The sequence below is a fragment of the Rhinopithecus bieti genome, unplaced genomic scaffold, assembly GCF_001698545.2.
Source record: "Rhinopithecus bieti isolate Rb0 unplaced genomic scaffold, ASM169854v2 scaffold_71542, whole genome shotgun sequence".
NCBI lineage: Eukaryota > Metazoa > Chordata > Mammalia > Primates > Cercopithecidae > Rhinopithecus > Rhinopithecus bieti.
The window spans coordinates 288,878-300,035 of record NW_016826746.1 but is presented as its reverse complement, the minus strand read 5'-3'; the positions used below and the strand labels follow the sequence as shown (position 1 = coordinate 300,035).

Here is an 11,158-nt window from a genome sequence, read left to right as displayed (position 1 = left end):
GTGATCCACCCACCTCGGCCTCCCAAAGTGCTGGGATTACAGGTGTGAGCCACCGCTCCCGGCCTGGGCTCTGCTACTTCTTAGCTGTGTGACTTTGGGCAAGTGACTTCACCTTTCTGAGCTTCCTCCTCTGTAAATGTAAGAATGAACCTCCCTTCTGAGATTCAAGGATCATCCTTAAGGAGGAGGAAAACGGAGAAGATGAGGGGAAAGAGGGGGAGGAAAAGGAGGAGAAGAGGAAGGAAGAGGGAGGAGGAAGAAGAGATGATGATGAGGAGGAAGAGGAGGAGGAGGAGGGCTGTCCTGAGCCTCTCCCCTCTGCTGCCTCCATGAGGGCCACCTTGCTCTCCCCACCCACCCAATTCATTCCTGCCCCAGGACCTTTGCACTTGCTGTTCCTTCTACCCGGAATGCTCTCCCCACAGCTGTCTCCTCCCACTCCACATGTGAATCAAAGGAGGATGGACACAGGCTGGAAGCTGCAGGAGAGGACGGGGGATAGAGAAGGGAATGGCAGGGGTGGGGCTATTCACCAGGAGACCACTCGGCCCACGAGGCCCTTGCGTGGCTTGGCTGGCACCATCTCCTTCTGGACCATGAAGTAGGGGTACAGTACGTCAATGGGCAGCTCCACAAACACCGGACCTGCAGGGACAGGGAGGACGCTGAGTCCACAACATGTCCCCAGCCCCTCGGCCCCAGCACTGCTCAGCATCACCATCCTCCACCTACCTGGGGTGCCCGACTGGGCGGCAGCCATCGCGGCCCTCAGGGTGGGCACGATGTCCCGCACCCTCCGCACAGATGCACAGAACTTACAGAGTGGCCGGAAAAGAGAGAGCTGATCAATGGCCTGGAGCGCACCCCGGTTCTGGTAAAGACAGAAGTGTGGTAGGGTTACCACATGAGCCCTTCAAGCCCCACCTAGGCCCCACCAGCCCCCAAGGACTGGGGTACCTGCAGCAGAGTACTGGCGGCCCCACCCAGAAGCAGGACTGGGGACTGAGCCATCTGAGCATTCTTCACCGCCGTCACCGTGTTGGTGAGGCCAGGGCCTGCTGTCACCGCCGCCACGCCCACCGTTCCTGGAACACAGAGCCCATCACGGCCATGCCCACTCTCTTGGCCATTCTCCCACCTCTGAAAAGCCCCAACCCTCACAGACACTGTATCCCACAGTCCAACCAGTCCCCAGCTCTCACCGGACAGGCGGGCCATAGCATCAGCAGCAAAGACAGCGGTGACCTCATGGCGTGTGTCCACCACACGGATGCCCAGTTTCTCACAGGCCACCAGCAGCGGGGAAATGTGCCCACCCACCAGTGTGAAGATGAACCGCACGCCATGGGCCCTCAGCACAGCGGCCACGTTCTCTCCGCCATGCCGGACACTTGCCTTGTCCACCTGGGCCCAAGGACAGGTGGAGCAATAAAGTTAAAGGTCAGGGCAGAGGGCAGCTGGGAAAGGGGGCAATCCCCCTGCCCCAAGTAAGGGGACAGAAGCAGGGTAAGAGGTCAAGAGAAGCTTGGTCTTGGTTAGGCATATATTATACTACACAACAGGCTCAAAGCAAGGCATGACATCTTATCAGATCCTCTTGTCATTACATCCCTCTTACAGCTGAGGACATCAAGACTTGCCCAAGTAAGACTGAAAGTCCAACAGACCCCACGCTCTTAAGTGCCCCACTGTTACACTGCCTGTCTCCAGGATGGCAGGGCAATCAGGGAGAGAGGAGACGGTTTATATAACCCAGGGAGTTTGGCAGGGAGCCATCTGCTATGACTCCTGACTGTCCTCCAGTATCCCTGCAGGGCCTGGCAGCTGGGCTCCTGATTCCAGCCTCCCTGATACCCTCCTGATAGACGCTAAACAGGCCCAGGGCTTAGGTGATAGGCTGCCAGCCACCATGTGCCTGGCATGGGAGTGAGCTGCTGGCATAGACTGTGCCGAGGCCTCCCAACTCCAGCTGCCTCACAGCCCTACATCCAAGGCTTGCTTTAAATCTCTGCAAGTCCTGAAGGTCAGTGGCATGACTCTTGGCTAGCAAAGGAAGGATCAGAGAAGGGTGTGGGGAGGGAGAGGTCAAGCTTGGTCCCTGCTAGGAGAGAAAGGGTTGAGAAGGGGGTCTGGGGAAGGGGTAAATTTCAAACAGGTGCAAGGAGTTCAGGGGGAAGCCTGTGGGATCAGCTCTTTCCAAACATGTCACCTAGGGCAAACCACCACACAATCTCTCCGAGCCTCAGCTTCCTCTTGCAGAAAATGAGGCAGAAAGAACAGCACCTACTTTCAAGGAAAAGGTTAAGGGGTAGGTAAGAAAATCTACAGCACTGCTTTGGGAGGCCGAGACGGGTGGATCACGAGGTCAGGAGATCGAGACCATCCCGGCTAACATGGTGAAACCCCGTCTCTACTAAAAAATACAAAAAACTAGCCGGGCGAGGTGGCGGGCGCCTATAGTCCCAGCTACTCGGGAGGCTGAGGCAGGAGAATGGCATAAACCCGGGAGGCGGAGCTTGCAGTGAGCTGAGATCTGGCCACTGCACTCCAGCCACTGCACTCCAGCCTGGGCAACAGAGCGGGACTCCGTCTCAAAAAAAAAAAAAAAAAGAAAGAAAATCTACAGTACTGTCAGCAGAGGGCAACTGTTATGAAACTGACACTGCCACCCCCTTGCTGGTGCCTGCCCTCTGCCGCATTTATCCCATCCAGTTTAGGGGTGCTGTCCATCTGTTCTGTGAAAAGAGTCACTGTGGAAGGAGGTAGGTGGGGTGCACGTGCCCGGGCAGCGGCAGCTTCCATGTTCTATCTCACTAGTGGCAAAGTCCAGGCCCCTATACGCAGCGTGGCAATGGAGACAGGGCCCTGGACACAGCCTCTTACCAGTCCCTCTGGACTAGTCGGGGCTCGCTTTCCCACCTTCCACAATGAGTGAGCTGGAAGCAGCACCACCAGGTCCCTCTCTCTTTAACTGCCCCCAGCCCACCTCCCATTCTTGTGTCCCGCACCTTGTGCAGCAGCTGATAGAAGAGCCCCAGGCGGTGCGCGGCGCCCAGCAAGGCGGCCACCAGCGTCCCGCAGGCCAGGAGCAGGAAGGAGGGGAATAAGCTCCCGGCAGGGGCGGCGGCCGCGGGGGTCTCCATGAGGTGGCACCTAAGAGAAAAAGGGCACTTCCCAGACTTGGGCGCGACAGGGAACCTATCCGGAAGAAATCGCGCCCCTCTCCCAGTCCGGATTCAGGACCACGCCCCTTGCCGCCAGTTTCTGTGCGGCCACGCCCCCAACCGTGCCAGACCACGCCCTTTGTGCGACTAGGCTCGGCGTGAAGCCACGCCTCTCTGTGACAAGGTCACGCCCCTCGCGGGGCTAGCCCCAATCCTTTATGTCACCACCACTCCCACCCAAACTAGCCACCACAGGTCAAAGCGGCGACGACAGCACCACAGAGTTATCTTCCACTTACCTGTCAATGGATAGGCAGAAGCCCGTCCTCTCTTTCCACAAGGGGACCCCAAATCTCAGCCCCAGTAGTGAGCCCTCCCCACGGTACGCCACCAAAAGGCACGAGGTCACGCCCCCAGGTTAGCTGACGCGACCCTCCACGCAAGCCACGCCTCTCCCTTAGCGCACGGGCCCGAGCCTGGACCCAGACCCCGGGCCACGGGTCGAGGTCACATCGCATCAGGATGTAGTTCTCCCACACCAGCTCGACCCCCGAGGCTATGCACTTTCACCTCCAGGCTATGGCGTTGCCTCCTGCAGAATTCGGCCCGTTCCGTGTCACGTGACCCGGGAGCTCGTCCTTGCCCGGGTCGCCCACTTGGCTCAGCGGCGCCCCGTAGTCCGGACCGATGCGCATGCGCACAGTCGGAGCCACGCTCCGGGGCCACTCGAAAGAGCCTTGCCTCTACTGGCCGCCTCGCACACAGACCCCGCCTCCCCTCGCCTTTCATTGGCTCGCACTGCAGGCCTCACACCCATTTTATTTTTCTTAAAACCTGGAGGCCACGCCCCTCGGCGGCCTCAGGAGCCCAGACCTTTGGGGGCCCTACCTTCCGCAGCCTTCCATTGGTCAAACAATGCAAGCCCGTAGGTTCAGGTCGTCCGAACACAGCTCGGTTTTCACAACAGCGGGGCTGTACCACTGCACTCTAGCCCGGGCGACAGAGCAAACCGTGTCTCACAAAATAATAATACTTAAAATGGTAAATTTTATGTTATGTATATTTTCCACACTACAAATGAATATGCATATATGTGTGTATATTTTTTTTATAATATAGTAGCAAGCAAAGGAACTCAAATTGAGTCACATTCTATAAAATGCCTAACCAGACCTCTCCAAAACTGTCAAGGTCATGAAAAACAAAGAAAGACTGAGGCACTGCCACAAACCAGAGGCAGGAAAGGAGATGTGACAAGTAAATTCAATATAGTACCCTGGACTGGATCCAGGAATCAAGAAAAGGACAAATTTGCGGATAAAGCTAGTGAAATCCAAATAAAGTCTGGAGTTGAGTTAATAGTAATGAACCAGTGTTAAATCTTTTTGTTTCAGTAAATGTATTATGGTTATGTAAGATGTTAACATTCAGGGAAGCTGGATAAAGAGTAGATAAAAATTATCTTGCTATCTTTACAGCTTTTCTGTAAAGCTAAAAAAAAAAAAAAAAAGTCTTAGTAGCAAGGATACAGTTTGACAGAGAGAGAAAGATGTTGTAATAGATGTAAATTCTTTCTCGGGAGACAAAGCTTTAACATGCTCCAAAACTAATTATCTGTCCTATCTCTCTCCAGATAAAGAAAGATTGTCACTAGAGAAATGTCCAAAAAACTTCTCAGCCAAAGGCTGAAACAAATCAACAGTCCCTGAAACAAATATACACAGAGGACAAGTGATTTTTTTAAAAAGGGAAACAAGCCTGGTGTGGTGGCCCATGCCTGTAATCCCAGCACTTTGGGAGGCCAAGGCAGGAGGATCACTGGAGGGCAGGAATTTGAGACCAGCCGGGGACAAAAAGTGAGACCCTGTCTCTCAAAAAAAACAAAAAAAAAACAAAAAAACAAAACAGGCTGGGCTCAGTATCTCACGCCTGTAATACCAGCACTCTGGGAGGCTGAGGCGGGCAGATCACAAGGTCAGGAGATGGAGACCACGGTGAAACCCCGTCTCTACTAAAAATCCAAAAAATCAGCCAGGCGTGGTGGCGGGCGCATGTAGTCCCAGCTACTCGGGAGGCTGAGGCAGGAGAATGGCCTGAACCTGGGAGGCGGACCTTACAGTGAGGCGAGATCACACCACTGCACTCCAGCCTGGGCGACAGAGTGAGACTCCATCTCAAAAAAATAAAAATAAATAAGTAAATAAATAAACTTAGCCAGGAGAATCGCTTGAACCCAGGAGGCAGAGGTTGCGATGAGCTGAGATCACGCCATTGCACTCCAGCCTGGGCAACAGAGCAAGACTCTGTCTAAAAAATTAAAAAAAAAAAAAAAAAAAGCAAAAAAATTTAGCTGAGCATGGTGGCAGGTGCTTGCTATCCTAGCTGCTTGGGAGGCTGAGAAGAGAGGATTGCTTGAACCCAAGAGGTCCTGGCTACAGTGAGCTGTGATCATGCAACTGCACTCCAGCTTGGGCAACAGAGCAAGACCCTGTCTCTTAAAAAAAAGGGGCGGAGGTGGGGCAGGAAAGGGAACAAATACCATGTATCGAAATTGATTGCTATTTAAAGAGAAGTACAACAAATTATAGAGTTAGAGGGATACAGTAAGGGCCTCTCTTAAGACGAGCAGGAAGACTCTCTAAGGAGGTGACAGTTGAGCAGAGAGACCAGGAGGAAGTGAGGACATGGGCCCCACAAGAATCTGGGGAAAGAGTAATCCAGATAGAGGAGATTGCACATGTAAAGGCCCTGAGGTGGTTTATTAATTTCCTTTGACAGCTATAATACATTACTACAAATTGGGTGGCTTGAAACAACAGGAATTAATTTTCTTACACTCTGGAGGCCAGAAATTCAGCATGGAGGCATCAGCTGGGCCATACGTTCTCTGAAGATCTCTGGGGGAGGATCCTTACCTCCTCCAACTTCAAGAGGCTCCAGGCATTCCTTGGCTTGTGGCTGCGTCACTCCAGTTTCTGCAATATCTTCAGATGGCCTTATTCCCTGTGCCTACATCAACTTCTGTTTTTTTTTTTTTTTTTTTTTTGAAACGGAGTCTCACTCCGTCTCCCGGGCTGGAGTACAGTGGCATGGTCTCAGCTCATGGCAACCTCCACCTCCTGGGTTCAAGCAGTTCTCCTGCCTCAGCCTCCTGAGTAGCTGGGCTTACAGGCACACGCCACAACACCCAGCTAAATTTTTTTGTATTTTTAGTAGAGACGGGGTTTCACCAGGTAGACCAGAGGGGTCTCGAACTCCTGACATTGGGCAATCCGCCTGCCTCAGCCTCCCAAAGCACTGGGATTACAGGCATGTGCCACCACACCCAGCCCTCCTCCTCTATGTCTTATAAGGACACTTGATGATGCATTTAGGTACCACCCTAATCCAGGATAGTCTCATGTTGACACCTCTCACTTCTCCAAAAACATTATCTAAAGTAAGTCACATTCGCAGGTTCTGAATGTACATTTTAGGGTCTACCATTCAACTCATTACAAATGGGTTGGGCTTTGCCTGTACAGAGAAAGTCAGGAAAGCCAGGATAGCTGGAAGAAAGAGAGCAGAGGCAGGGAGGAAATGCTATCAAAGGCTGGACAAAGCCCGGACAGGTGTGATTTTACAGACTGCAGGAGGACTGCAAATTTTATTCTAAGTGAATTGGAAAGCCAGAGAGGATTTTGAACAATATGCAACCACACACAATCTGCACGTGCTTATTCATAGGAGCTTTATTTGCAATAGCTGAAAACTGGGGGAAAAAAAAATCCCTTAAGAAAGGAATAAACTGTGATTCACCCATACCATGAAACACTGCTCAACAATAAAGAGGGCAAACTACTAAAACACGACAGGCCAGGTGCAGTGGCTCACGCTTGTAATCCCAGCACTTTGGGAGGCCTAGGCGGGTGGATCACCTGAGGTCAGGAGTTCGAGACCAACCGGATCAACATGGTGAAACCACGCTCTATTAAAAATATAAAAAATTAGCCAGGTGTGGTGATGGGTGCCTGTAATCCCAGCTACTCAGGAGCCTGAGGGAAGAGAATCTCTTGAACCCGGGAGGCAGAGGTTGCAGTGAGCTGAGATCGTACCATTGTACTCTAGCCTGAGTGATAAAGCGAGACTCCATCTCAAATAAATAAATATATATATATATATAACTAGCCAGGCATGGTGGCATGCAGCTGTAGTCCCAGATACTGGAGGCTGAGGCGGGAAGATCCCTTGAGCCCAGGAGTTCGAGGCCGCAGTAAGCCAAGATTGTCCTACTGCACTCCACTCTGGGAGACAGAGCAAGACCCTCTGTCTTGCTAAAAACATAAAATACAACAAAACAGAAAAGCAGAGAAACACACAACACTTTGGATGAATTTCAAAATAAGTAGCCTGATTGAAAGAAACCAGTCTTGGCCGGGTGTGGGGCTCATGCCTGTAATCCCAGCACTTTGGGAGGCCGAGGCGGGTGGATGACCTGAGGTCAGGAGTTCGAGACCACCCTGACCAACATGGTGAAACCCCATCTCTACTAAAAATATAAAAAAATTAGCTAGGTGTGGTGGTGGGCGCCTGTGATCCCATCTACTCAGGAGCCTGGGGCAGGAGAATCACTTGAACCCAGGAGACAGAGGTTGCGGTGAGCCAAGATTGTACCATTGCACTCCAGCCTGAGCAACAAAAGTGAAACTATATCTCAAAACTAAAAAGAAAGAAGCCAGTTTCAAAGGTACCACTAATATGATCCATTTATATGATATTCTCCAAGAGTGACAAAACCATGCTGTGGGAGGAGAGATCAGTGTTGCCAGGGGTTAGGGAAGGGTGTTAGAATAAAAGGGGCAGCATAAAAGGTTTTGGGGGTGATAGAACTGTTTTGTATTGTGGTGGTTGCTTGTGTTACAATTCTAATTACAATAGTGGTTACCTATGTTAAAATTTTTATTGAACTGAACTCTGAGAATGTTCAATTTTACTGCATGATCCTGTAAAAACTAAAATTACATACATATAATTTTATACATATATGTGTAAATAAATAATTATATGCACACACACAACGTCCATAAATAAATAGTATTGTTTAAAGACACACTGGCACCAAACCAAAGTGGTCCCTTGAAGTAACCAGAAGGTTTGAAAGAGAACTGGAAAATGAATTCAATTTCTGCCTGTTCAGTTCAAAGGCGTCTTTGATGTTACTCGCAGGAAACGCTACTGTTAAGTGTTTCAAGTCTGGGGAAGCAATGCACTTACCACACCCTCATATCCTCGTCAATCCTTATTTTTATGAGTTTCATAGTAAGTATAGAGTCTGGAAATGTCACAGAGGGAAGCGATCATCCGTGTCAGTTCCTCTCTTTGATAACTTGTGAGGCACAGAGGCGGGTGATCTCTGTAAGTCCCAGCGAGTGGTTCAGAATTAAACTGGTTCCCAGATTTCCTGACTCTTCCCAGTGGGCATGAAAGGCCTGTGTTTCTAAAGCTCCTACAGCCTTTGAGAAAGCTCCTAAGGCACTTAGAGCTCCTTCTAAACTGATGCAGGCCCCTAATCCTGGCTTTCATCTCCTTGGGCCAAGGACAGCATTGCGTAGGCGTAGGCTTCCAACCATCGTCATGAGGTGTGAGTCATAATTGGCTCCACACCTGCAGGAGGTAATGCCTAACAGGGAATGGTGGAACTGGTATTTCCATCCACTCAAGCAAATAAATGGAAACCAACAGGCTCTCGCCACGGGGTAAAATAATCCACAGAAACCACAAAAACATTACTAAAGGAGTTGTTAGTAATGTATAAATGAACAGGTTCCCAAAATTTAAAAGAAAAATGGAGTCATCCTACATAACTTTCAATGTGCTCAACATGCCCCTTAAAACTGAAAATGAGGCTGGGTGCTCATGCCTGTGATCACAACCCTTTGGGGGGCCAAGGCAGGAGGATCACTTAAGAGTTTGAGACCAGCCTGAGCAACTTAGAAAGACTCTGTTTCTACAAACAATTTAAAAATTAGCCAGGTGTGGTGGTGTGCACATGTAGTCCAAGCTACCTGGGAGGCTGAGATGGGAGGATTGCTTGAGCCCAGGAGTTTGAGGCTGTAGTGAGCTATGATCACGCCACTGCACTCCAGCCTGGGCGACACAGCGAGACTCCGTCTCAAAAAAAAAAAAAAAAAAGAATTACTATTCTCTTAATAATTATTATTTCCTTCCCAGAGAGAGTTATATTAGCTAATCATGAATACACAGAATCTAGAAATTGCTCTAAAACTTTATTTCTCTTGGCCAAGCACGGTGGCTCATGCCTGTAATCCCAGCACTTTAGGAGGCTGAGGCGGGTGGATCGCCTAAGGTCAGGAGTTTGAGACCAGCCTGGCCAACATAGTGAAACCCCGTCTCTACCAAAAAATACAAAAAATTAGCTGGGCGTGGTGGTGCGCGCCTATAATCCCAGCTACTCAGGAAGCTGAGGCAAGAGAATTGCTTCAACCTGGGAGGGAGAGGTTGCAGTGAGCTGAGATTGTGCCATTGCACTCCAGGGCAACAAGAGCAAAACTCCGTCTCAAAAAAGAGAAAAAGAAAACAAAACAAAAACAAAAAACCTTTATTTTTCTCTTGAGGCTCCCATCAGACCACCTGGGAAGGAGATCTTCACTCCTATCTCCCTTCCCTTTCTCTTATCCTGCACTTCCTTTGTTTGTTTGTTTGTTTGTTTTGTACTAACCACAGGATCTTGGCTCCCAATGAATTGGATAAGATTGTGAAGAGTATTGACAACTTGGAGCTGAATCCTAATTTTGCCTTTCAATTGCTGTTTGATATTAGACACATTTCTTTTCTTTTCTTTTCTTTTCTTTTCTTTTCTTTTTTATTTACTTCCCAAACTGCACTGATGTAACTTTTATTATTTTTTTCTTTAGTTTTTAATTTTTGTGAGTACATAGTAGGTGTATGTATTTATGGGGAAGACAAGATTTTTTTTTCTGTATCCATTAACCATTCCCACTTTCGCCACATCCCCCACTACCCTTCCCAGCCTCTGGTAACCATCCTTCTACTCTCTATCTCCAAGAGTTCAATTGTTTTAATTTTAGCTCCCACAAATAAGTGAGAATATGCAGACTGTCTCTCTGTGCATGGCTGCATGCTTAGTTCACTTAACCACCTCCAGTTCCATCTAAATTGTTGCAAATGACAGGATCTCATTCTTTTTCATGGCTAAATAGTACTCCATTGAGTATAATAAGTACCCCAAAGTCCAAAGTCCACTATGTCATACTTATTTATTTATTTATTTATTTATTTATTTATTTATTTATTTTGTTGAGATGGAGTTTTGCTCTTGTCACCCAGGCTGGAGTGCAATGGCACCATCTTGGCTCACTACAACATCCGCCCTCTGGGTTCAAGTAATTCTCCTGCCTCAGCCTCCTGAGTAGCTGGGATTACAGGTGCCTGCAACCATGCCTGGCTAGTTTTTGTACTTTTAGTAGAGACAGGGTTTCGCCATGTTGGCCAGGCTGGTCTTGAACTCCTGACCTCAGGCGATCCACCTACCTCGGCCCCCCAAAGTGCTGGGATTACAGGCATGAGCCACCACACCTAGCCCAATGTGCCCTTTAAAGGAAGGAGTATATGTTCCTTTGAGCTTTCAAGTTTCTCCTATAGCCTGGGATAAAAATGTATGGTTGGGCTGGGCGCGGTGACTCACACCTGTAATCCCAGCACTTTGTGGAGGCGGAGGTGAGCGGATCACTTGAGGCCAGGAGTTCAAGATCAGCCTGGCCAACATGGAGAAACCCTGTTTCTACTAAAAATACAAAAATTAGCCAGTCATGGTGGCATACGCCTGTAGTCCCAGCTACTTGGGAGACTGAGGCACAAGAATCACTTGAACCTGGGAGGTGGAGGTTAAAGTGAACTGAGATCATAATACTGCACTCCAGCCTGAGCGACAGAGCAAGACCTTTGTCTCAAAAAAAAAAAAAAAAAAAAAAAAA

At 49.3% G+C, this 11,158-nt stretch overlaps 1 protein-coding gene across 2 annotated transcripts in view; it reads right to left on the bottom strand.

Annotated features, from left to right (window-relative positions):
- The window catches only part of HACL2 (2-hydroxyacyl-CoA lyase 2), an 11,839-nt gene extending 7,974 nt beyond the window's left edge, over positions 1 to 3,865 (bottom strand). Inside the window, exons 1-6 of one of the 2 annotated variants that reach the window (XM_017863566.1) lie at positions 3,735 to 3,865; positions 3,009 to 3,153; positions 1,203 to 1,404; positions 958 to 1,085; positions 733 to 871; positions 534 to 645 (exon numbers count right to left, since the gene is read on the bottom strand). In XM_017863566.1, the coding sequence (XP_017719055.1) occupies positions 534 to 645; positions 733 to 871; positions 958 to 1,085; positions 1,203 to 1,404; positions 3,009 to 3,153; positions 3,735 to 3,859 (851 nt within the window). In that variant the 5' untranslated portion in view covers positions 3,860 to 3,865. Of the gene's footprint in view, positions 1 to 533; positions 646 to 732; positions 872 to 957; positions 1,086 to 1,202; positions 1,405 to 3,008; positions 3,154 to 3,463 lie in introns of both variants that reach the window. The other variant, XM_017863567.1, reaches the window with a different exon arrangement.
- Positions 3,866 to 11,158: the final 7,293 nt, after the last annotated feature.